This window comes from Theropithecus gelada, chromosome 5, assembly GCF_003255815.1.
Source record: "Theropithecus gelada isolate Dixy chromosome 5, Tgel_1.0, whole genome shotgun sequence".
In the NCBI taxonomy this organism is placed as follows: Eukaryota; Metazoa; Chordata; class Mammalia; order Primates; family Cercopithecidae; genus Theropithecus; species Theropithecus gelada.
Window position 1 is genome coordinate 19,857,903 of NC_037672.1, and position 21,828 is coordinate 19,879,730.

The 21,828-nt window shown below is 39.2% G+C and overlaps 1 protein-coding gene across 7 annotated transcripts in view; it reads right to left on the reverse strand.

The window, feature by feature from the left end:
* KCNIP4 (potassium voltage-gated channel interacting protein 4) overlaps positions 1–21,828 on the reverse strand; it is a 1,213,657-nt gene that overhangs the window by 242,443 nt on the left and 949,386 nt on the right. The window contains exon 1 of one of the 7 annotated variants that reach the window (XM_025385251.1): positions 13,201–13,396. The exons of the other annotated variants lie outside the window; for them this stretch is intronic. Coding sequence (XP_025241036.1) covers positions 13,201–13,312 — 112 coding nt within the window. The 5' untranslated portion in view covers positions 13,313–13,396. Of the gene's footprint in view, positions 1–13,200; positions 13,397–21,828 lie in introns of those variants that run through there. 7 annotated transcript variants of the gene reach the window in all.

Consider the following 21,828-nt stretch of genomic DNA (forward strand, 5'->3'; position numbering starts at 1 on the left):
AGTAATACAATATTACTAAGTTTAAACGATCAGATATACATGGAGAAAAATATTGAAAATAAACAAATGAAAATATTATCAGTGGTTATTGTTAGAATGGTGGGACTGGGGGTATTTTCCTCATGTTTCTTTCTTTTGTATTTATACGTTTTCCTCAATGATTGTTTATTACCTCTGTAGTAGAAAATCATATACTTCCCCAACACTCGGGTTTGGTTTCCAATAATTTTCAGTGCATTGATGTTTTCAAATTTAAATTTAGTTTTGTAATTTATGAAAGCATGTATATATAAAGGCTTACAAATTGTGTTTGGTTATACCTCAACTCTGAGGTTCTCAATGAGGGTTGGGGGAGTGATCTCACCTACCCTGCACCCACTGGACATTTGGCAGTGCCTTGAAACACTTTAACTTGTCACAACTCCCAGAAAGGTGCTATTGGCATTTCGTTGGTAGAGACCAGGGATGCTGTCAATCATCCTATAGTACAGAAGACAGCACGTAACTCAAAGAATTATCCAGACCCAAGTGTTCATAGTGCCAATGTTGAGAATCCCTGCCTAAAACAAAATGTTTAAAAATTATTAATATACTAATTCAAGCCTGTTGTGTAAATTCTGAGTAACCTATTATATTACCAGAGCCTCTGAATAAACTTGCCTGTCCATGATCCACCTAACAGTTCACTCACTCCCACAGGGCGTTGAGGATAGAAAGATAAGTGTTCTACCTACGTGATGCTTGAAATTTATCAAAAGAGAAAGACATAGAAATCAAGAGTTTAATGCACTTTGAAGTACTATGAAACAGGCACTTGATCTAACTAGGTGGTTCAAAGGAGGTTTTCTGGAAAAAATACCTCCTAAGCTGAGCTTAAAGGATAAGAAGGAGTTAATCAGAATCATGTGAACACCTAAGAGATGTGTTCTAGAAGGAGGAGCGTTCATACTTCAAAGAAAGGCATGAAGATGAAACAGTAGAGAGTGTTTGGAAAATGATGGGGAGTTTGCTAGCACTAGAGCATAACATAGGCACAGAAGAAAGGGAGAAGGAGCCATAGAAGTTTCAGAGTCAGAGCCTCTTTTTTTCTGCCTAAGGTATACTTCCCAGTACGGGGATGAGGTTGAGATAAGATAAGTATATTGATTTAAAAAGCATGTTGGTTTAAAAGGACAAGTATATTGATTTAAAAGGACAATCTATTAAAGATGCAATTGAAGAACCCACTGATAAATACAGCCATACCTCAAAAATAGTGTGGGTTCTGTTCCAGACCACTACAATAAAAATAATCACAATCAAGCAAATCATACTTTCCTTTTATGGTTTTCCTGTGAATATAAAAGTTATGTTTACACAATACTGTAGTCTATTAAGTGTGCAGTAGCATTATGTCTAAAAAACAATGTGCAACCTGTACTTTAAAAATACTTTACTATTAAAAATTGCTAACAATCATTTGATTCTTCAGCAATATTGCGAAAAGATTAGTAAGTATAATATTTTTGCTGGTAGAACTGGCCTTAATGTTGTTGGCTGCTGACTGATCAAGGTGATAGTTGCTGAAGTTTGGAGTAATTGTGGCAATTTCTTAAAATAAGACAATGAAATTTGCCTCATTGAACTCTTCCTTTCACAAGATATTTCTCTGTAGCATGTGATGCTGTTATTTTATCTACTGTAGAACTTCCTTCAAAATTAGACTCAATCCTCTCAAATCCTGCTGCTGCTTTCTCAGTTAAGTTTATGTAGTATTCTAAATTCTTAGCTATCAATTCAATAATGTTCATAGCATCTTCACCAGAAGTCGATTCCATCTCAAGAAACCACTTTCTTTGCCCATCTAGAAGATGGTACTCCCCATTTGTTCTAGTTTGATCATGAGATTGTAGTAGTTCAGTTAAATATTCAGGCTCCCCATTCGAATTCTAGTTCCCTTGCTATTTCTACCACATTTGCAGTTACTTCCTCTACTGAATTATTGAACCCCTCAAAATCATTCATGAGAGTTGAAGTCAACTTTTTCCAAACTCCTGTGTTATTTTAACCTCCAATAATGAATTGTGAAAGTTCTTAATGGCATATAGAATGGGGAATCCTTTCCAGAAGGTTTTCAATTTACTTTGTCTAGATCTATCACAAGAATCACTCTTTATGGCAGCTATAGCTTTACAAAATGTATTTCTTAAATAATAAGATGTGAAAGTCAAAATTACTCCTCGATGTAAGGGCTGCAGAATGGATGTTGTGTTCAGAGGCATAACAACAACATTAATACATCTCCATCAGAGCTCCTGGATGACCAGGTGCATTGTCACTGAGTACTAATATTTTGAAAGGAATCTCTTTGTGAGCAGTAGGTCTCAGGAGTGGGTTTAAAACTTTCAGGAAACCATGCTGTAAACAGATGTTTTGTCATTCAGGCTTTGTTCCACTTATAGAACACAGGCAGAGTAGATTTAGCATAATTTTTAAATCAGCCAAAAAGTAGACTTTAACTCTCACGAATGATTTTGAGGGGTTTAATAATTCAGTAGAGGAAGTAACTGCAAATGTTGTGGAAATAGCAAGAGAACTAGACTTAGAAGTGGACCCTGAATATTTAACTGAACTACTACAATCTCATGATCAAACTAGAACAAATGAGGAGTAACTTCTTCTAGATGGGCAAAGAAAGTGGTTTCTTGCGATGGAATAGAATCCTGGTGAAGTCTAGGTTGGAATGGTAAATGAGGACTGGCTTCAACTTAAAATCATCAGCTGCATTAGCTGCTAAGAGAGTCAGCACGTCCTTTGAGGCTTTAAAACCAGACATTGACTTCTCCTCTCTAGCTATGAAACTTTTAGATAGCATCTTCTCCCAATAGAAGGTTGTTTCATCTACATTGAGAATCTGTTGTTTGGTGTAGTTACCTTAGCTAGACCTTCTAGGTAACTTGCTGTAGCTACTACATTAGTATTTGCTGCTTCACCTTGCATTCTTATGTTATGGAGATGACTTCTTACCTTAAACCTCATGAACCAACATCTGCTAGCTTCAGACTTTTCTTCTGTAGCTTCCTTACCTCTCTTAGCCTTCACAGAGATGAAGAGAGTTAGGGCCTTGTTCTGAGTTAAGCTTTGAATTAAGGGAAGGCTATGGCTGGTTTGATCTTCTATTCAGATCCCTAAAACTTTCTCCATATTAGCAATAAGGCTGTTTTGCTTTCTTATCCTTCATGTGTTCAGTGAGGTAGCACTTTTTATTTCCTTTGAGAATGATTTCTTTGTATTCACAATTTGGCTAACTGGCACAAGAGGCTTAGCTTTCGGCCAATCTTGACTTTCAACATGCCTTCCTCACTAAAGCTTAATGCTTTCTAGCTTTTGATTTAAAGTGAGAGATGTATGATCTTCCCTTTACTTGAACACTTAGAGGCCATTGTAGGATTATTAATTGGCATAATTTCAATATTGCTGTGTTTCAGGGAACAGGCTGGCCCTGTGGAGAGGGAGAGAGATTGGGGAATGGCCGGTCAGTGGAGCAGTCAGAACACACACAGTATTTATAGATTAAGTTTGCAATCTTATATGGATGTGGTTCATGGTGCTCCTAATCCGATCTCAATTATTCCTGGTGTATGTGGTACAAAAATTTCTCTAGTAACACCAAAGATCACTAGTCAAAGATCGCTAAAACAGATACAATAATGATGAAAATGTTTGAAATACTGTAAACATTTCCAAAATGTGACACAAAGACACAAAGTGAGCACACGCTGTTGGGAAAACGGCACCAAAAGGCTTGCTCAGCAGGGTTGCCAGAAGCCTCCACTTTGTAAAAAGCACATTATCTGCAAAGCACAACAATGTGAAGTGCAAGAACACAAGGCATCTGTTTATGCCTGTGTCATCGAGCCTGGGTAACACACTCCATACAGCTCTGGATACCGTGGAAACACAGGGAAAATTCACACTGTACTGAGGTAGGGTGTTCTCTCTTGTTCAGCTGGAGAGAAAATGAATGAACACAAATTAGGTGATTTCAGGGACAGGGCATCAGGGTTCATTATTAAGTGTTGTGTTTGCTGTACTACATACATCAGGAGTAACTGAATTCAGATTAGGAAGAAAGGGTGGTATTAAAGAGAGGGTGGGTTTCACTTAAAGCTGAAATGGGGAAAGAAGAGTGGCGTTTGTGTAGGAGAAGGAGTTCTGTGAATAATATAAGCCAGGAATTTGAAACTGAGATCAGCATGAGGTGTTCTTGGAAATGCTAAAGTAGGATTTATCAATTGCCAGTGGTTCTCAAGTCTGATTGATGCTGAGTGCTAAAAGCGTTGCTCAGATGCAGCTCAAAGATCACCTCTTTGAGTCCTTTCTGATGCTCTCCACTTTCTAAATAGGATTGGTCAATCTTTCTTTTATGCCTCTCTAAAATCTACATAGATGTGAGGCCCAGGCAATTTACTAAACTAATTTCTTGGTATGTTCATTTATATATAAACCCAACATAGTAAAAATTACATCTTTATATTCTCAATAACTAGTACAGTTCTTGGTATACAGATCACACTCGGAAACCTTTCTTTCCTGGATGACTGAATAAGTGATTATGCTAATAATGGGTATGATGACTATGCAAAGCAAAGAAAGCAATGATGTTAACACTATAAATAATGCCCAATATTTATTGAGCTCTGTGTGATAGGCACTGTGCTAAGGAGAGTTTTAACAAGTATCATTTAATTTAAATTTCACAATGATGCCGTGAGGTAGCTATGACTAGTATTCCATTTTACAAATGAGAGAACTGGGGTTCAGGTGGTTATATCTTCTCCAAGATCACAGCCAGTAAAAAGAAAAGCTGGAAATGAACTCTAGGTCTGTCTCACTCCAAAGACCATGATCTTATCCACTACTTATGGATCTTTTATTTTTAAGAGAGTGTATACTTAAGGTGATTTTATTTTTTACTATTTGTTGATTGAATGTATGTGTCCTAGACTCAAAAGGCTCAGTGTGAATAGCAATGTAATTTTAAAAATTGAAATGGGTCTTTAACAAATCTAGGAAATAAGAGTTTGCAAACTCAATGAAAATAGTATATTATCAACTTTTCCAAGAGACAATAATACTGAAAATGAAAACCAGTAGGACAGGGCACTCAAGCATTGATTCCTTGTATGACAATACCAGGCAGATGGCTTAATTTATATAACAACTATCTAAGTTGGTCCAGCAGTGTGAAGTCAGGGAAAAGGAAGTCGTTTTATTGAACAAACACATATGTGTTAATTTAAATCACTTGACAATTTGGCAGACAATTCCACCAACCCCCTAAAAAGAGACTAGACCTCCATCCCCCTCAATAACACAGAAGGGACAGAAAAACCTAGTTAAATTTCCAAAAAACAATAAGTCATCAACCTGAGACCCCCTTGTCAATGGTTCCCTTTATTGCCAACTCTAGAACAAGGTATATTGCCAACATACAGTGGTAGGCCAAATCTAGTCTGTTGTCAATTTTAGTATCACCTGCCAGCTAAACATTGTTTCACATGTAAAATCATAGTTAAAGAGGCAGACATTAAATAAATATATTGTGACATATGAAAATCGTATGGGATTCAAAGAGCATCTACAATGTTTTATTAGAACATGGCCATACCTATCTGTTTGCATATTATCTATGGCTGCTTTTGCGCTACAACAGAGTTGAGGAGTTGCGACAGACTGCATGGCCCACAAAATCTAAAATGTTTACTGCTGAAAAAGCTGGCTGGCCACTGCTTGAGAATCAAGCTCAGCAGGCGTCAGACAACTTGGCGCAGAACACACTGCAGAGACCATGGGTTTGGCCTTTCTAATTTCTTACCTAACTCAATGGTTCTCAAAGTTTGGCCCCTGGACCAGCAGCATGATTCTCAAGTAAGAACCCATTAGAAATGTGAATTCCCAGACCCCAACCCCAGATTTACTGAATTGGAAACTCCATGGGTTGGGCCCAACAATCTGGGTCTAACAGGTCAGCTAGGTGAAGCATTCTTCAGAGAACGGCTAGTCAAATTCAAGAAATTGGAATGTGGCAACTGTTGTTTCAACACAGTTACAAGAAAGGCACTGATTGGCTCCTATTTGTGGATGAAGAATAGAGCTAGATATTCCAGTTATATTTTATATTTTAGTATTCCCTACAATAACCTTCAAAGACTGGGATTATTAACCCCATTATAGGAAAAGGAAATCGAAGCTTGGGAGAAATTAAGTAACTTGTTCACAGTTAGTGAATTAGGACTTAAACTCAAATCTGTGTGCTTTATAGCCTATACTCTTCCCTCTCGCCTTATTCTGCCTTCTCCCTTGTTATATGAGAGATGATGAAAAGCACCTGTGGGCACCCGGAAGGAGCTGAGCTGGTTTCTTAGTTAGGTCTTGTTGTTTTCTTGCTGATTATAAGCGATTTCCTAGAATATGGACATCAGAAAACACCACTGTGGACCCACGGTTGATCAATATAACAAGAGCACTCTATACTCATGTTTGAACAGAAGCAAACACATGAACTTTTTCTTTTTTTTTGAGATGGAGTTTTGCTCTTGTTGCCCAGGCTGGAGTGCAGTGGCATGATCTTGCCTCACTGTATCCTCCGCCTCCTGGATTCAAGCGATTCTCCCACCTCAGACTCCAGAGTAGCTGAGATTAGAGGCATTCACCACCGCGCCCTGCTAATTTTGTATTTTTAGGGGAGACAGGGTTTCTCCATGTTAGTCAGGCAGGTCTCAAACTCCTGATCTCAGGTGATCCTCCCGCCTCGGTCTCCCAAGGTGCTGGGATTACAGGCATGAGCCACCGCGCCTGGCCTAACATGAATTTTAAACCACAAAAATAATCAAATATATCCTATCCCAGCTAATACAAGTAACTGCTGCTGCTTTACCTATTACAGCTTTCACCTCTGTCTAGTCTTCACTACTTGTAGATACCAGCTACCCAATCACAGCATGACTCTGGCTTCTTGACAGCTTCCTGTCCAGGCCAATGTCTTGCTCCCTTAAACCTTCTCCAAAGGCACCAAAATGAGCTCAAACCCTGTAATAAATCCTAACACTCTCTGAGACATTCCACCTTTCTCTGCAGTGTGTATTCTCTCTTTCTGCAATGAATAATAAAAGAAAATTATTCAACCACAGGTGTGTTTCCTGATGATTTTTGACTGGAGGGCATTCCCCTTCCACTCCCCTGACTGCCCACTTAAAATTATAGCTCTCCTCTTCCAGATTGGATGAGGCACAAGTTACCAAAGTAAGTAAAAATAATTAGAACTGGAAAATAATAGTCCCCAAACTAATCAGTATCAAGCACATTGCCAGGTCCAAGCAGAAACTTGGTATTTTAAATAAATTTTTAGTGCCAATCTGATTACAAAAATGAGTTCAGGAAACTGCCTGTCTTTTAAAAATCTAGTTCAAATTTCTGCTTTTAATTTCTAGTCTGTACCTGTCAAAGTTTTGGATCTCTCAAGTCTTGAGATTTAAAATGTTATCATCTTTATGCAGCCTTCGCCAGAATCTTCTAGATGGCTCTTCTTTTTCAGTTTTCTAAAGGCCTTACTCCCTCTCACAATACTTTTTCATCTTGGATTAGTTACTCATGAGCTGTTTGGCCTCTAACCAATTTGGAAATTTCTCGAAGGCAGTAAAACACCTGACCATCCTCCCTTCCCTTCCACACAGTAATACATATTTGTTATATTTTAGCAATAAATCTAAACGTTTTTCCAGTTACAGAATTGAAAGTGTTGCTTTTCCAGCAAACCAGAGTTCCTATAAGCTGGGATTCTGCAGCTCATTGTTGGTTATCTTAATTGAAATTATCTCCCTGGCTCAGGAGTTCTAACAAACAGATGTGTTTGCTGTGCAGGTATCTTCACTTTGCGAGGGGATTTTGATGTGAAATGTTACTAACAGAAAAAATATGTATAACAAAAATCTTAACGAATCAATAGTTTTAGGCTACTTTGGAAACCTGAAAATGGTACTGGAAGTTATTTATTATGTGGGATAAGCAGATGTGTACTGGCACTATTCCTGTATGGAGGCAAATGGCGTTCAGGCCATAATTTTCTTCAGTAACTTCTATATACCAAGCACTGTGCTAAACAGCAAGGATAATTGTACCATTAAGGAGAAGGAGTAAAACTGTCAACTCCTCTCCTACTTTTTATTGTTGTTCCAGGAATTTCACATGGTGTATCATGGCCCTGTGCTTGTACATGGTGTTACCTCACCCAGTGTTTTACATATAGTACTTGCATAAGCACCATTCTTACATATCAATCTTATACACTTCTCTTCATCCATAAAAACCAGGATTAGAGGTCACCTCCACCATGGAGTCATCTCTGATTGCTTTCATCTCCTCCACTTGGACTTAATGACCTTACATTCTTCTTGGATTTTCTTGTACTGGTCTATCTACCATGATGTATTATATTTTATTTGTTAGTATTCTTTTTCTTCCTATGCAACTGAGAGTTTCTTGAAGGCAGCAACTATCTTTAATTGATCTCTATATTCTAGAGCCTAGCCTAGTGCCTGACATACTGTAGACAACCAATAAATATTTATTAAATGCAAGCCATATGATAACAAATGGCAAAGTACTGATAATTATTGAAGCTAGATAATGAATATATGACAATTCATTACACTATTTTCTATACCTTGTTTTAGGTGTAAAATTTTTCAAAATAAAAAGTTTACAATAATTGAAGACCTTGTAAGAGAGCAGATAAATCTATCTAAAGTTTTAAGTTCCTTCCACTATACCTATAGTTATGATCTCTGCATACTCCACATTTCTTTCTTTTCTCATAAAAAAAGATATTGAATAAAGCCAAACAAAGTGGCTCTGAAATAAAGTAGAAATATATTGTTTCCAAAGAGCTGCATGTCATGGATATCATATTAAATAAGAACTTCTGGAAAAACTGGAAATGAACAGTTCTCGCCAAGTATTTTATTGAGGAGGGAATTCTGTGGATTTTTGTCCTTCTAATCTCCCATCTGAATTGCTACAAAAGCATAACTAGTATCTCTGCTTCCACCTTCTTACCTCTGAACTCATCTTCACCTACTCCCAGGTTGACCGACCTAAAACATGGATCTGTACCACTTGCTCCCTGAAAGTTGAAGTCTTTGAGTCAATGGCTCTTCAATGGCTAGGCAATAAGTCTGCACTTCTAGTGTTGAACCCCAAGTAACTTATCCAGCCACATATTTTATTTTACTGTTCTTAGACCCATGTGCTACGAGCCATACTCAATTCACTGTCCTAATCCACGCAAGCCACCCATTGTCTGCGCCTAGAGTCACAGTTCCATTTCTTTGCTCAGCCTGGAATCTTCTTCCTGGATTTTCCAATTTGGGAAACGTTTCTCTCACTCCAGGGTCCTGTACAACTAGTTTTTCTTCTCCATTAAACCTTCCCTGGAGTCCTTTCCAGAATGAACCTTTCTACCTCTGCTTCTACCGGCCATGGCTTGGGCCTATGCCCAGCATTATTTCCTGTTGTCTTGTTTAGTAAGTAGTCTCCTTTACTAGAATGGAAGTTTGTTGAGGGCACTTCAATGTTCATCTCACACTTTCCCACCCTCTCAGTCAATACCCAACAGGGTACCCTGCACACATTAGAATTCAATATGACAAGATCACAAGCTAAAGTATGAAATGATGTGCTTAATCTCATGAGTGTTCTTTCTCCTTCCCCTTACTAATGAGTGAATACGTGCAAAATTTCAAATCCCCATAATAAAATCACATTGGTTATTTTGATCTTCTTTACAAATTGCTTTTGAGTCTTAAGTCGTGAATTTCAATTAAAACTTTTTTTAAAAAATAAGACCATCAAAATTGGAAACCAAAACAAGGAATTGTTTCCCTTAACCCTTTTCTATGTCTAATTCTAGTCAACATTAGAGATGAAAATATTAAGGCAATACTGCTTTATCTCAACATTAATATGGACTCTCTCATTCAAATCAACTCAGAAGTACTTTCTAATGTATTATATAGAAAATCACACTGGAGAAAATATTCCATGATGGTACCATTGATGTATCACTGCTTCCTGAGGACAGCATGTAAGCTCAATGCTGCCTAAAAGAAGCTCAAACTTCTACTCTGGGCCTTTTCACCTGCACTTCTCCACCATAAAAAAGAGGCTAATTCTCTGGCCTCTTGTGGGTTATATTTTCTAGGTGATGTAATCTTAATGAAGAATTTAGCAATTTGCATTGGGATAACCCTGTCAGCCTTTATTATTTGCAGCTAGAAAGAATGAAGGTTCTGATAATCTAATTTTTTATGGTGGTTTGCACTTTAGCTGCAATTTTTTCTTAATCCTTTACTTGGCTACTGATCAAAAAGTCCAGGTTCTGTTTCTGCTTAGACAATGTCATAGTCTAAAGAAACAGGCAGGAGGCCTAGGATAGAGGTGTCATCTTCTCACTGGACTTCATCCTTGGACTCTGCTTGAACTGGACATTCATCATGATTGAATGTAAGTCACATTTGGTCAAAATTCAGTGCAGATCGTAGAGGTTTGCAAGGGGCTGGGGAGACAGCTTGGCTTGCTTTTGTCCTAATCTTGCCTCTAATTTATGACAAAAGTCAGCGGTCTGGCTTAGCTCATTTATATCCCATGCTTGGGTCCCATTCCTGGATCGAGGTCAAAACCTTGTAGAAATTATATGCCCATTATGTGATTTTCTTTTAAATGCATCTGCCACAAATATTTCACATGATATTAACAGTCAATTCAGGAAAAGGCTCAAGAATTCCAGAAACTTCCCATGTGCATTTTCATTTATTCCTTTTCCCAACATTAAGGAAGATGTATAAAAGTATGTTGCAGTAGGAAAAGCACTGTATAGGATTCAGTAGTCTTTATTTTTTGAACCTGCTTCTGCTCCCAGTGACATTTGCCTTATGACGAGTCAGTTAACCTCACTGGATTGTAGTTGTCTCCTATGCAAAATAAGAGTTGGCCCAGACTAATATTTCCTAACATGTATTTCAGAGGAAAAAGGGACTCGCTCAACAAGTATATGTGGGTCTTCCCTCATGTATGGGGATAACCTGCATCCTGTGGTTCAGCATGATCGTGGATTCTATATGGAATCAAAACTTTCTCCAGCTTACTGAACATTTCACATAATATCTAAAAATATTTATGTATATCTCTATGTGTATGTGTGTGTGTGTAGATATAGAAATATATTATTCAGATATGGATAGGAATATGATTTAGATATCTCTCCCAAGGAAGACATTTCAGATCAACTCAAAATTTCTGTGATTCTATTTGGGGGAGTCAGGTTTACAATTCTAATTTTCATTTTGTTGAAACTCAAATTTGAAGTTTGAATCTGCAGACCTTCAACTTTAAGTGATATGAAACAGACCTTGAAGAATAAAAGCTGAATCGTTGCCAGGGACCTTACACTTGGGACTTTTGATTTTAAATTTCTACATTATTAACATTGACAATATAAGAACTATGCGCTATCCTCATAGCACTGTGAAAGTTGACTTCCTCAATACATTCGTGGGGGTTGTCCTTTAGCACCCAGCTCTGAAACTAAGCTCCAGTACAATGCACTAAAGTTGGGGACTATGGCTCAACTAAGCCCAGAGAACAAAAACGTGGTGACAAAATAAAATAGAAGCAAAGTATTCCAATCATAGAAATTGAAATTACTTGTACTGTATTAAGACACTAGCATTTAGTGCATTGAGGCAGAAATCACAAGAGAATGGACAATTCTGTAACATTGGAGAAGCCTGCTTATGCATTATTTTCCTTCAGGGGTTAAATAAAATTACTGTGAAATATAAGAAAAGGAAAAAGAACTAAATTCTGAGGTTTTAATACCATTACAGTATTATTTGTATTGTGTCGAAGCAGAACTGATTGAGAACACTTTAAAGAAGATATGAAGATTACAAGAGAATGTATGTTCTTATATTGTCTAAACAGTTTGAATCTAATGAACCTACTTTGCAGAATAAAAGGCCTTTCTGAAGATAAGATACATTGACCGTTATTAACATATTGACAGAAACAACCTGTATACCGGATGTGCTTTGGGATGATGTCATCATAGCTATCAGGTCTTAGCTCCTATAGTTAGAAAGATTACAGAAAGCATAGGCAAGTTTAAATATTTCCATCTCCCCACATTAAACACAATGTGAGAGGTAAATATTCATAACTTGGCAATAAAAGATCATATCCATATCTGGAAGAAATATTAGTAAGTATCTCAGGGATGCCATTCTTTCACTTAGGAAGAGAGAAAGGCTTGCATGTAGAATTGATATCAAATGATTTAGGTTTAAATGATTCAAAGGGTATTATTTTAGTAAAAGCATTATTTTATAAAAAAAATATGTGTGTGTGTGTTTGATACATACATATACATTCAAATAGTTAAAGCAAAGTTAATCAACTTTTTAAAACTCTCCAATCTTTGAATAACAAAATTCATTTTGGACAGCAAGAGTAAAATTTATGTTAGATGGATCTAATTTTTATTGATAGCAACAGTCCTGCCTCGTGTGTATGAGTTCCCACTCAGGAGACGCATGAGCAATGAGACTCACTGGGGAATGCAAATGAAACACTTGCAAATCAAGTGTTCCAAGCACATTTTTGCTGAGCACCCATTAACTCAATTTCATAGCAAAAGCTTACCCATTTTATATCATAATAACCCACCCGGGTTCACCCTCACACCTCCTAACTAATGAGGCACACACAGATATTCTCTTCACAAATCAAGATACTCTTTCATAGGATGAAATCACTAATGACATTAAGGCGTGGTAGCCAACATGAACTTGACAACCAAATACCAACCCGTATTATCACCCCATAGGAGTCCTAACTTCCCACCTTAGAAAAATATTTAACCCACAAAATGCTAAACCCAAGTAGATTTCAAATAGAAAGATAATGGTACAATATCCTTTCCCTTCTAATATAAAATATCTGGATAAACCAAAATGAACTGTCCAGTCACTAGATGCTCTATGCCAAACATGCATATTTTAAAACTTTTACTTTGAGTATTAAGCCCTCTTAACTTCTGCAGCATCTATATCTACTTCTAAACCAGACCTGCCCAACAGCACAGACTGGGAGCGACCACTTTACCTTCCGAAAAATCAATCAGTCCCAGCAAATGAAGCAGCTTCAGAGATGCACATATAATCACAACAATACCCACTGTTTGCAGTCCTTCGGACTCCCACTCCAGAGTCAACATCCTCTGAGCTGGCAGAGCATCCCAGCCTCCAGACCCCTTTGGAGTGGAGGGAGTTAATTACAGAATCGTAGCAACGTCAGGCTTGGAACAAAGACTTGCAAGGGGAAAAAAGTGAGCAGTTCCTCGCAGCTGCACCCTGCAAAGCCGGCGGTCCCCCGGGGTGAGGACAGACCTGGACTAAAGTCCAGCCTCTCATGCTGATCCTGGCATTTGGCTGGCGGGGCTCCCCCCGCAACCACAGCGCACGGACCTCTCCACTCTACGCTGCAGCCAGCGGGCGAGTAATTCGACTTCAGAGCTGCAAGGGAAACGTCTGTCGGAGAACTGGAGACTTTGCCGTGTCCGTGGCGAGAAGGGACACTCCTAAAAAACTTGCCCCGGAGAGCACCGCGCGCTTGCCTCGCTGAGGATGCGAGGCTGGGCAGATCTGCGCGCTAGTTTGCTGCCTGGGAAGCTTGCGAATGGCCCCTTTTTGCCAAAGCTGTTGCTCTCTCTTCCTAGAGCCTCCTCTGGGAGAGAGCTCAGCCCCCTCTCTGAATGCTAGGAAATAATCAGTTCTGGTGGCTGGTGCCTACAGGTCCTTTCTGAAAGCCCCCGTGGAAGTCTATAAGCAGCTTTTCCAGGGAGAAAAGTGCAGGAGCAAAGCTCCGTGATTCAATGACTTTGTCAAAGGAGAACACCTGAGCCTCCCCCGCCACGCCACTCCTTGTTCTGGTCTCTGCTATCACGCTGGGTGCATTATCAGGGAGATTGATTTAGTCCTTATATTATATTTACAAACATGGACGGAGGGCGTGGCGGAGCAGTACCCAGTAACAACTAAGATGTTCATAACTGCCCCTTGGAAGATGGGCACCACCATCGTCCTTTAAAGTCTGGCCTCAGTCTCTCTCAAAGCAAAGTTTCACAAACTTCCCTGATGATAAAAACAACCTGGGCTTGTTTGTTAAAACCACGCTCATCAGAGGAGCCTGGAGTGTGTGTTATTAAGTAAGAAGGCCAGGTGACTCCTATCAACTGGGAAGTGTGGACAGCACCGTCGCAAAGATGCCATCACGTGTGCTAGTCCAAACCACTCCAAACAGACCCTGTGCTGTGCCAGGACCACACTGGCTGAATCACTTTGTTGGTTATCTCCACTCTGCTGAAGCCCAACCTAAAAATGGAGGTGAAGAGAATCAACAGGGACCCTGTATGTGAACTGGAAATATAAGGGTTTGTGAGTAATATCTCAGACCCACAGGGACATGTGCAAGTTCTGCTTCTTTCTCCCTATGTGATCTTGTGCAAGACACTTAACCATTCTAATAACAGGTCCTATTCTATGATGTCAAGATCATAATACTTCATTTAAAGTTCTCCGTTTAAAGGGAATTATGGGAATAAAATGTGATCACAGTAATAGTTACCATGTACTAAATAAGCATTTACTATGTGCTCATCAATATTGTAGTGACTTTTCAAAAATTAACTTATCCCTACATCTGTACGTGGTAGATAAGTTAATCTACCACAAAAGTAGCAGATTATAAGTTAATTCTAATAATTTTAACTTTGCAGATGGGGAAAATAAAGCATGAAGAGGTTAACTAACTTGCCAAGCAGTGGACATAGTGACTGGAAGGCAACACGCTTTCATTCAGTCAGTCATTCATTAGCATTTATTAAGCTGCTATGATGAACTATAAATGGTACGTGAATGATCAAATGATGAATATTGCTCAGCTCTGCTTTTGGGAGCTTATAGTTTAATGGGGAGGCAGGCATGAAGTAAAATGTGACCAATAAATGCACCAACACTCGGATAGACGCCTGCACAGTACAGCGGGAACACGAGGAGGGAAAGTCAACTCTATTTGGGAAAGGGTATGGTGGTATGAGGAAGGAGACTTTATAGAGGCAGTAACCGTCTATAATGGTAACTTGAATCATTACTAGAAATATTATAGTATACCATGCTCAAGTTTTGAGGTTGGTAGACCTGGGTACAATCCTAGCCTTGCCCTTGCTTGCTCCACGACCTTGGAGAATCCGCTCCATCTCTGAATCTCAGTTTTAAACGGGAATGCCCCCTTCTCATGGTTGATGTAAGAATTAACTAAGTCTGTGGGGAGTTGAGCCCAGTCCCTGGGGTCCCCTGCCCAGCATATGGTAGTTGTGGGGTGATGATGGAAGTTCCAACTCTTTAGAGGCTCTGCAAGGTCCGCTTGGATGAAACGACTCTGCTCTTCCCTGGTCCTGTCACCCCCGCTCCCAGGTCTAGTTCCAGGGTTTTTCCCATGAAGACCTGCTGATCGTCTCAACCCACAGAGTGGTTTCTTTCCCTTGAGTCCTAGAAATACGCTGGTCCTGCCAAAGGTGCTTTTCATTTTGAATAACATATTTATAAGAGATATCCTTGTATCCATCTGCCCAATCACCCATCCACCCAAACATTTTCTTCTCAGTTATGCTGGCAAGCCTGTGGAGGGGAAGCAGGTTTTAGTAATTAGTGGGAAAATAAATATTTTAGGTAACCATTTTCTGAAATTTCCTCCAACGTTTAGCTACAGAAAGTCCAAAGTTAAAAAAAAAAATTACAGAAATTAATGAGGTCAAGTTAAATGTAAACATGTCTTTCAATCCTGCATCATACCATATTGTAGTTGAAAACAACTAAAGTGCTGAGAGGGGGTCACATAGTTAGAAACCCCAGAATTCAATCATTGCTTTGTCTGGCTTCCAAATTCATGCTTTTCCCTTTATTTCTATCAGCAGATTTCAGCAAATATTTGCCAATTGATCTCTTGGTTTAGAGAGTTGGTAAAATATTTTAAAATTGCCGCATCTCGGCCAGGCGCAGTGGCTCAAGCCTGTAATCCCAGCACTTTGGGAGGCCGAGGCGGGCGGATCACGAGGTCAGGAAATCGAGACCATCCTGGCTAACACAGTGAAACCCCGTCTCTACTAAAAATACAAAAAATTAGCCGGGCGTAGTGGCAGGTGCCTGTAGTCCCAGCTACTCGGGAGGCTGAGGCAGGAAGATGGTAAGAACCCGGGAGGTGGAGCTTGCCGTGAGCATAGATCTTGCCACTGCAGTCCAGCCTGGGGGACAGAACGAGACTTTGTCTCCAAAAAAAAAAAAAAAAAAAAAAAAAATGACACATTGTAACATTGCCACATCTTTTCCAGGAATGAAATTCCTATCCTTTTTGAAATTCACATAAAGTCCCATGAATATGATTTTGTTGGTTTCAGATAGAATTTCCCTTCAGGACAACAGCATTCTCTACTTAGAATCTGCCAGCTGATTGGAGGTCCAGCCCTTTCCTATCTGCATTAGTTACATTTACCACATGCTTTCTGAGCTCTGTCAGCTGTGGCTACCCGATCCAATCTGCTGGCTCCCAAGTATGCGGGGGCTCTTTCACATGCACCCCCAGCTGTGAGATTTTGTAAGGCGACAGCACCATAAGAGGAGTTTCATGCTTCGTCTGAAAAGTCTAGGGAAGCAGGGGACCTCTGGGGAACGATGTTTATCTAGGGCCACTCAGGGAAAGAAGAGTTGCCTGCATAGCGCTTTGGGAGGCTGTGGTGGGAGGATACTTGAGCTCAGGAGTTTGAGACCAGCCTGGGGAACACAGTGAGACTCTACCTCTATTTTTAATATTTAAAAATTTAAAAAAGTAACTCCAGATCATGGCTCAATCATTTCATTGCAGTAATTTACTAGCTCCAACCCAGTTTGTCATATTAAAACACGCTGGCTTCCTCCCTCATTTACATGCTCACCCCTTTCTTTACATTGTAATGAGTGTCCAGTAGAGGTCTGTCTTTCATACCAAAGGAAGGGAATACCAAAGGTACACTAGTGGCTTTTACCCATTGATTCTAAGCCAGGCACTGTATTATGTAGTTTACATGTATAAATTAATCAATAGGTCACCCCAAATCAATAGGTGAGGTGTTATCACTATTTCAAAGAAGAATAAAAAAAAAACTAAGGTGCATTGGGATTCATTTATTTTCATGAAATTACATTCAACAAGGGACATAACCAGGACTTATACCTGATTTACTCCAAAAATAGTAGCTACCAACATTTATGGAGAATCTTTAAGTGTCAGGTACTACTCTAAAATTTTTACAGAGATTAACTAATTTAATCCTTTTATAGTTCCCTGAAATAATTTGGTTTCAAGGAGAAAATTCAGGCTTTAAAAGGTTAAGTCACTTGCCCGAAGCCTGATAGATGGCACTTGGTAGAACTGAGATTTGAATGTGGGTATACTTGGTACCAGGTTCTGCCTACTTTATCATTCACCGCTTGACTGTCAGCATCCTCTGCACCATGTTGCATGGGGCTCTTTAACTGGATAAGAGAGTTCCAAAGGAAAATATTGACAGAAACTCTTAGAGAAGTAAAAACTCACTCCAAGGAGGCATGTCCAAATCAATTGACCAGTCTGTTAAAGAGACAGGGTCAGTAGACTTACATTTCCTTGCCCCAATCCACTGTGATCCTTTAAATTATCTCAAATTTAAAGGATTATTTAAATCCTTTAATGATTTATCTAAATGATTTATCTAAAACCTGAAATTGATCATTTTTCCTTCTTTGTTATAGCTTCAGTTTGAAATTTCACCAGGCGATAGTCTCGGTTAAGAAATGTTCCTCATACTGTTTGTTGACATTATAATAAATGCAAAAATAAGTGTAGCAAGATTGAGGAAAAACGTTAAAATTAGATATATTTACAATCTACCTGTTCTCTCTTCAAATGCATAGAATTACAATGCATATAGAAACAAGTTAAGTCAAATTTAAATGTAAGATGATTAACCTATGAAGGGAATCAGAAAATGTTACTCCAAAATACATCACTTTGGCATAAGGGTTATTTTCAATTGAATGCAACTGAAATAGGAGACTCAGGAAAAACTCTCTACCTTCCCCCCTTTCTGCCTCAAGGCAGGAGATAGATATGTAAATTTCTCTTTGTAAAGTATTCCCTTCTGCTCTCCTGTATGAGAAGGATGAAACAACTATAATCACTGGGCAGAAAGTTGGCACCAGTGGGTTTTGTATAAGAAACCTTATAAATAAGCCTTATATTCCATTAATTTCCCCCGTATATTTTTCTTTCCACAATTTACCACCCTAGAAGCCCAAATCCTTTTCTCTTTGTCTTGTCACTTCACAATTTATCACCCTTGTTAGGATGATTATATAATCCCCCAATGCTAAGCACCCCTTTGAGTTACTCTTCGTTGAGTTCTCACATGTGAATGTGCACTGCACATGTACATAAACTCTATTATCTATTTTTCCCATCAATCTGTCCTTTGTCAGTTTAATTTACAGGGTCCAACTACTAAACCTAAGAAGGAAGCAGAGAAAGTTTTTTTCACCCCTATATCCATATTTGTACAATCTTTTAGAAATCATTTAAAGATAAAATACTATTTTTTTTAAATTTACAAATGCATAAAAAGGAGGTATAAAGAGCAGAGTTGGCTTATTCAAGGTCGGGGACTTGGAAGTGGACACAGGTGGCTTTGAATCCTTTAGCTTTTCATAATCCTTGACTTCCTTAGGACAGAAAAATCAGGATGATACGCTGAAAAGTTAAAAAGAAGTAAAGCTCTAGAAGGAAAACGTATTCTCTCAGTCAATAGGAGCTAAGAGAAGCAAGCCAACAGGATAGTTGGCATCATCTGGAAGGTTGCATTGAAGAGAGAAACCTAATCTAGGTCATTGAAAATGAGTTTGGAGAGGAGAAGTGACTTTCCCAGGAACATAAATGGGCACACACAAAGACAGCATTGGCCAGGCACCGTGGTTCACGCCTGTAATCCTAGCACTTTGGGAAGTTGAGGTAGGTAGATTGCTCGAGCTCACAAGTTCAAGACCAGCCTGGGCAACATGGAAAAACCCTATCTCTACAAAAATTACAAAAATTAGCTGGGCGTGGTGACATGGGCCTGTAGTTTCAATTACTTGGGGAGCTGAGGTGGGAGGATTGCTTGAACCCAAGAGGCAGAGGCTGCCTGTGACACTGCACTCCAGCTTGGGCAACAGAATGAGACCGTGTCTCAAAAACAAAACAAAAACAAAACAAGAGACAGCATTCACGAGGTGGTAAAGCCAAATTGAGACCTCCAAGTCAGGAGAGAAAAATGAGATTAGATAGTTGGTGAAAGATGCCACTTAACATCAGGACTTGATGGGGCAAGTAACAAAGACAAGGTCGGTGTATGACCCTTCAAGTCTCTTCACATTGTAAGATTTTCTCACCAAAATGATGAAAGTTATTCACCCTCAGGCACCCTCTACTCTACCCTCCACATCACCTCCACATTAAAGTATATCAAGCCTTTCTATTTTGGGGTTTCTCAATTACTTTGAAAATTCCTAAATGTTCTCCAGATGAACTTTCTGCTCAAACATGATCAGACTCAAGTGGTTTCACTTAGCTGAAGGCTCATTCTGAAAGGTTAGTAAATGTGTCTTGAATGGACTTCTTTAAAATATGTATATGGATATCCATTAAACTATTAAGCACTGCAGTCTTCTGTTTTGAATGCCCTATTGAATCCACAAGGTCGACTGGATTTCCAAATAGAAAGCTGAGGGGAAAAAAACTACCTCCCATCCTAAGACACTTCCAGCAATATTGCACTAATGTATCTTGAAAATAGTTCTCATGAATCTTATGATCAAAGCATGTGTAGTACGTAATCTTCACATAAACAAATAAGTAGACTATTTGGAAGTTCAACCAGAAAACTTGCTTTAGAATATAAGCTTTCCTTAGGATTTATGACATATTTCCATAATTTCTTTTTCCCAGTCTTTGTGGCCTAACCTGAATGAGTTCCTGGGTTTACCCATTTAATCCAGTATGCAATTTGTGGCTCTCCTGTCATATCCCTTTTGATGTAATCTCTCTATAATAAGTGTCTGTCACATTCTACCACACTGGGCTGGCTTTAGGGCAGTGATTCTCCAGGATAATAATAATCATTATCCCTTTTACATATTATAGTTTGTAGTACAATAATACTGAGTTCCTACCACGTGACACAAAGTGTGCTGTGTGCATTACATAAACTGTCTCATTGAGTTGTCACAATATCTCAATAGAATAACTAATTATTAACCCCATTATATAGATCAGAATGCTGAGATGCGAAAGCTTAAGTAACTTGCCCAAAACTACAGTGTTAGCAGTTGAGGAGATGGGACTTGACTTCAAGAATTCTCACTCAAGAGCCAGGGTTCTTACATCAGAAGGGAAGTATGTGTCAAAGTCATCATTTTTGTTTTGTTTTGTTTTGTTTTTTACTGTGGCCCCATTACACAAAGAGAAACAAGATTTAAAATGCAAATGACCTTCAGAAAAGTAGGATATGACCTTAACCTCATACTGAAGTGTAAATATTTAGTAACAAGTTCTTTCCTGGGAACAAGGTTAAGAGAGCAATGAAAACACAAATGAGATAAGAGAAGGAGCTCCGGATAGAGGTGAGAGGAAGGAGAAAAGAAGAAGGGAGGGGAGAAGAGAGGAAGAAAAGGGAGAGGGAGAAATGAGAAAGAGAAGAAACAGGCAATCCTTTACTCCAGGCACTGAGAAATCTAAGGATACATAGATGAATGGGCCCTGTGTTCTGTTGTGAGATTCTCATAGATGGCCAGGGAGATGTGATCTAAAATGCATAAAAGAGGGCTCCAGGAAAGGGCCAATCAAGGGGCTATTTCTCCTTCAATTAATCCTGCCTCCCTGGTCCACCAGTCTCTGGGTCTCTTATAACTAGAAATACAGAATATCTCTTCAGCTTCATTTTGTCAGCCACAGCTTCAGATGACCTTGGAAATGGAACAAGTGGTTTTAACAGTATGACAAATGGCATCTCCATGGATGTTGTAGCCATGGCTGGGTCTTGGCCCTACTTCTAGTTCTGTTCCTAGGCCCTGTGTTACTTTCCTGCTCATTTGGGCCAGGGTCTTGCTGCCATAGATACACCAGTTCATCAGCTTGGATCCTCCCAGTTCTTGGGCACGAGATTCCCAGAGACTGGCTTGGGTGTTCTCAGAGCTGTGTAAGCTCATTTCTTGCACCACAACAGTACTTGGGAAACAGAACCCAGCAGGCTTTGGCTTAAATGCCTTCCAATTCTGCAGAGAAACTGAATGAATATTTTTAGCATATTTTGTTGTATAAGAGTTGCAGAGACTGTGTTAGTCCGTTCTCATACTACTATGAAGAAATACTCGAGACTGGGTAATTTATGAAGGAAAGAGGTTTAATTAACTCACACTTCCTCATTGCTGGGGAGTCCTCAGGAAATTTGCAATTATGGCAGAAGACAAAGGAGAAGCAGGCACCTTCTTCACAGGACGGCAGGATGGTGTGGGTGCAAGCAGGGGAAATGTTGGATACTTATAAAACCATCACATTTCAGCTTGGGGGAATCACTTCTGTGATCCAATTACCTCCACCTGGTCCCGCCCTTGACATGTGGGGATTATGGAA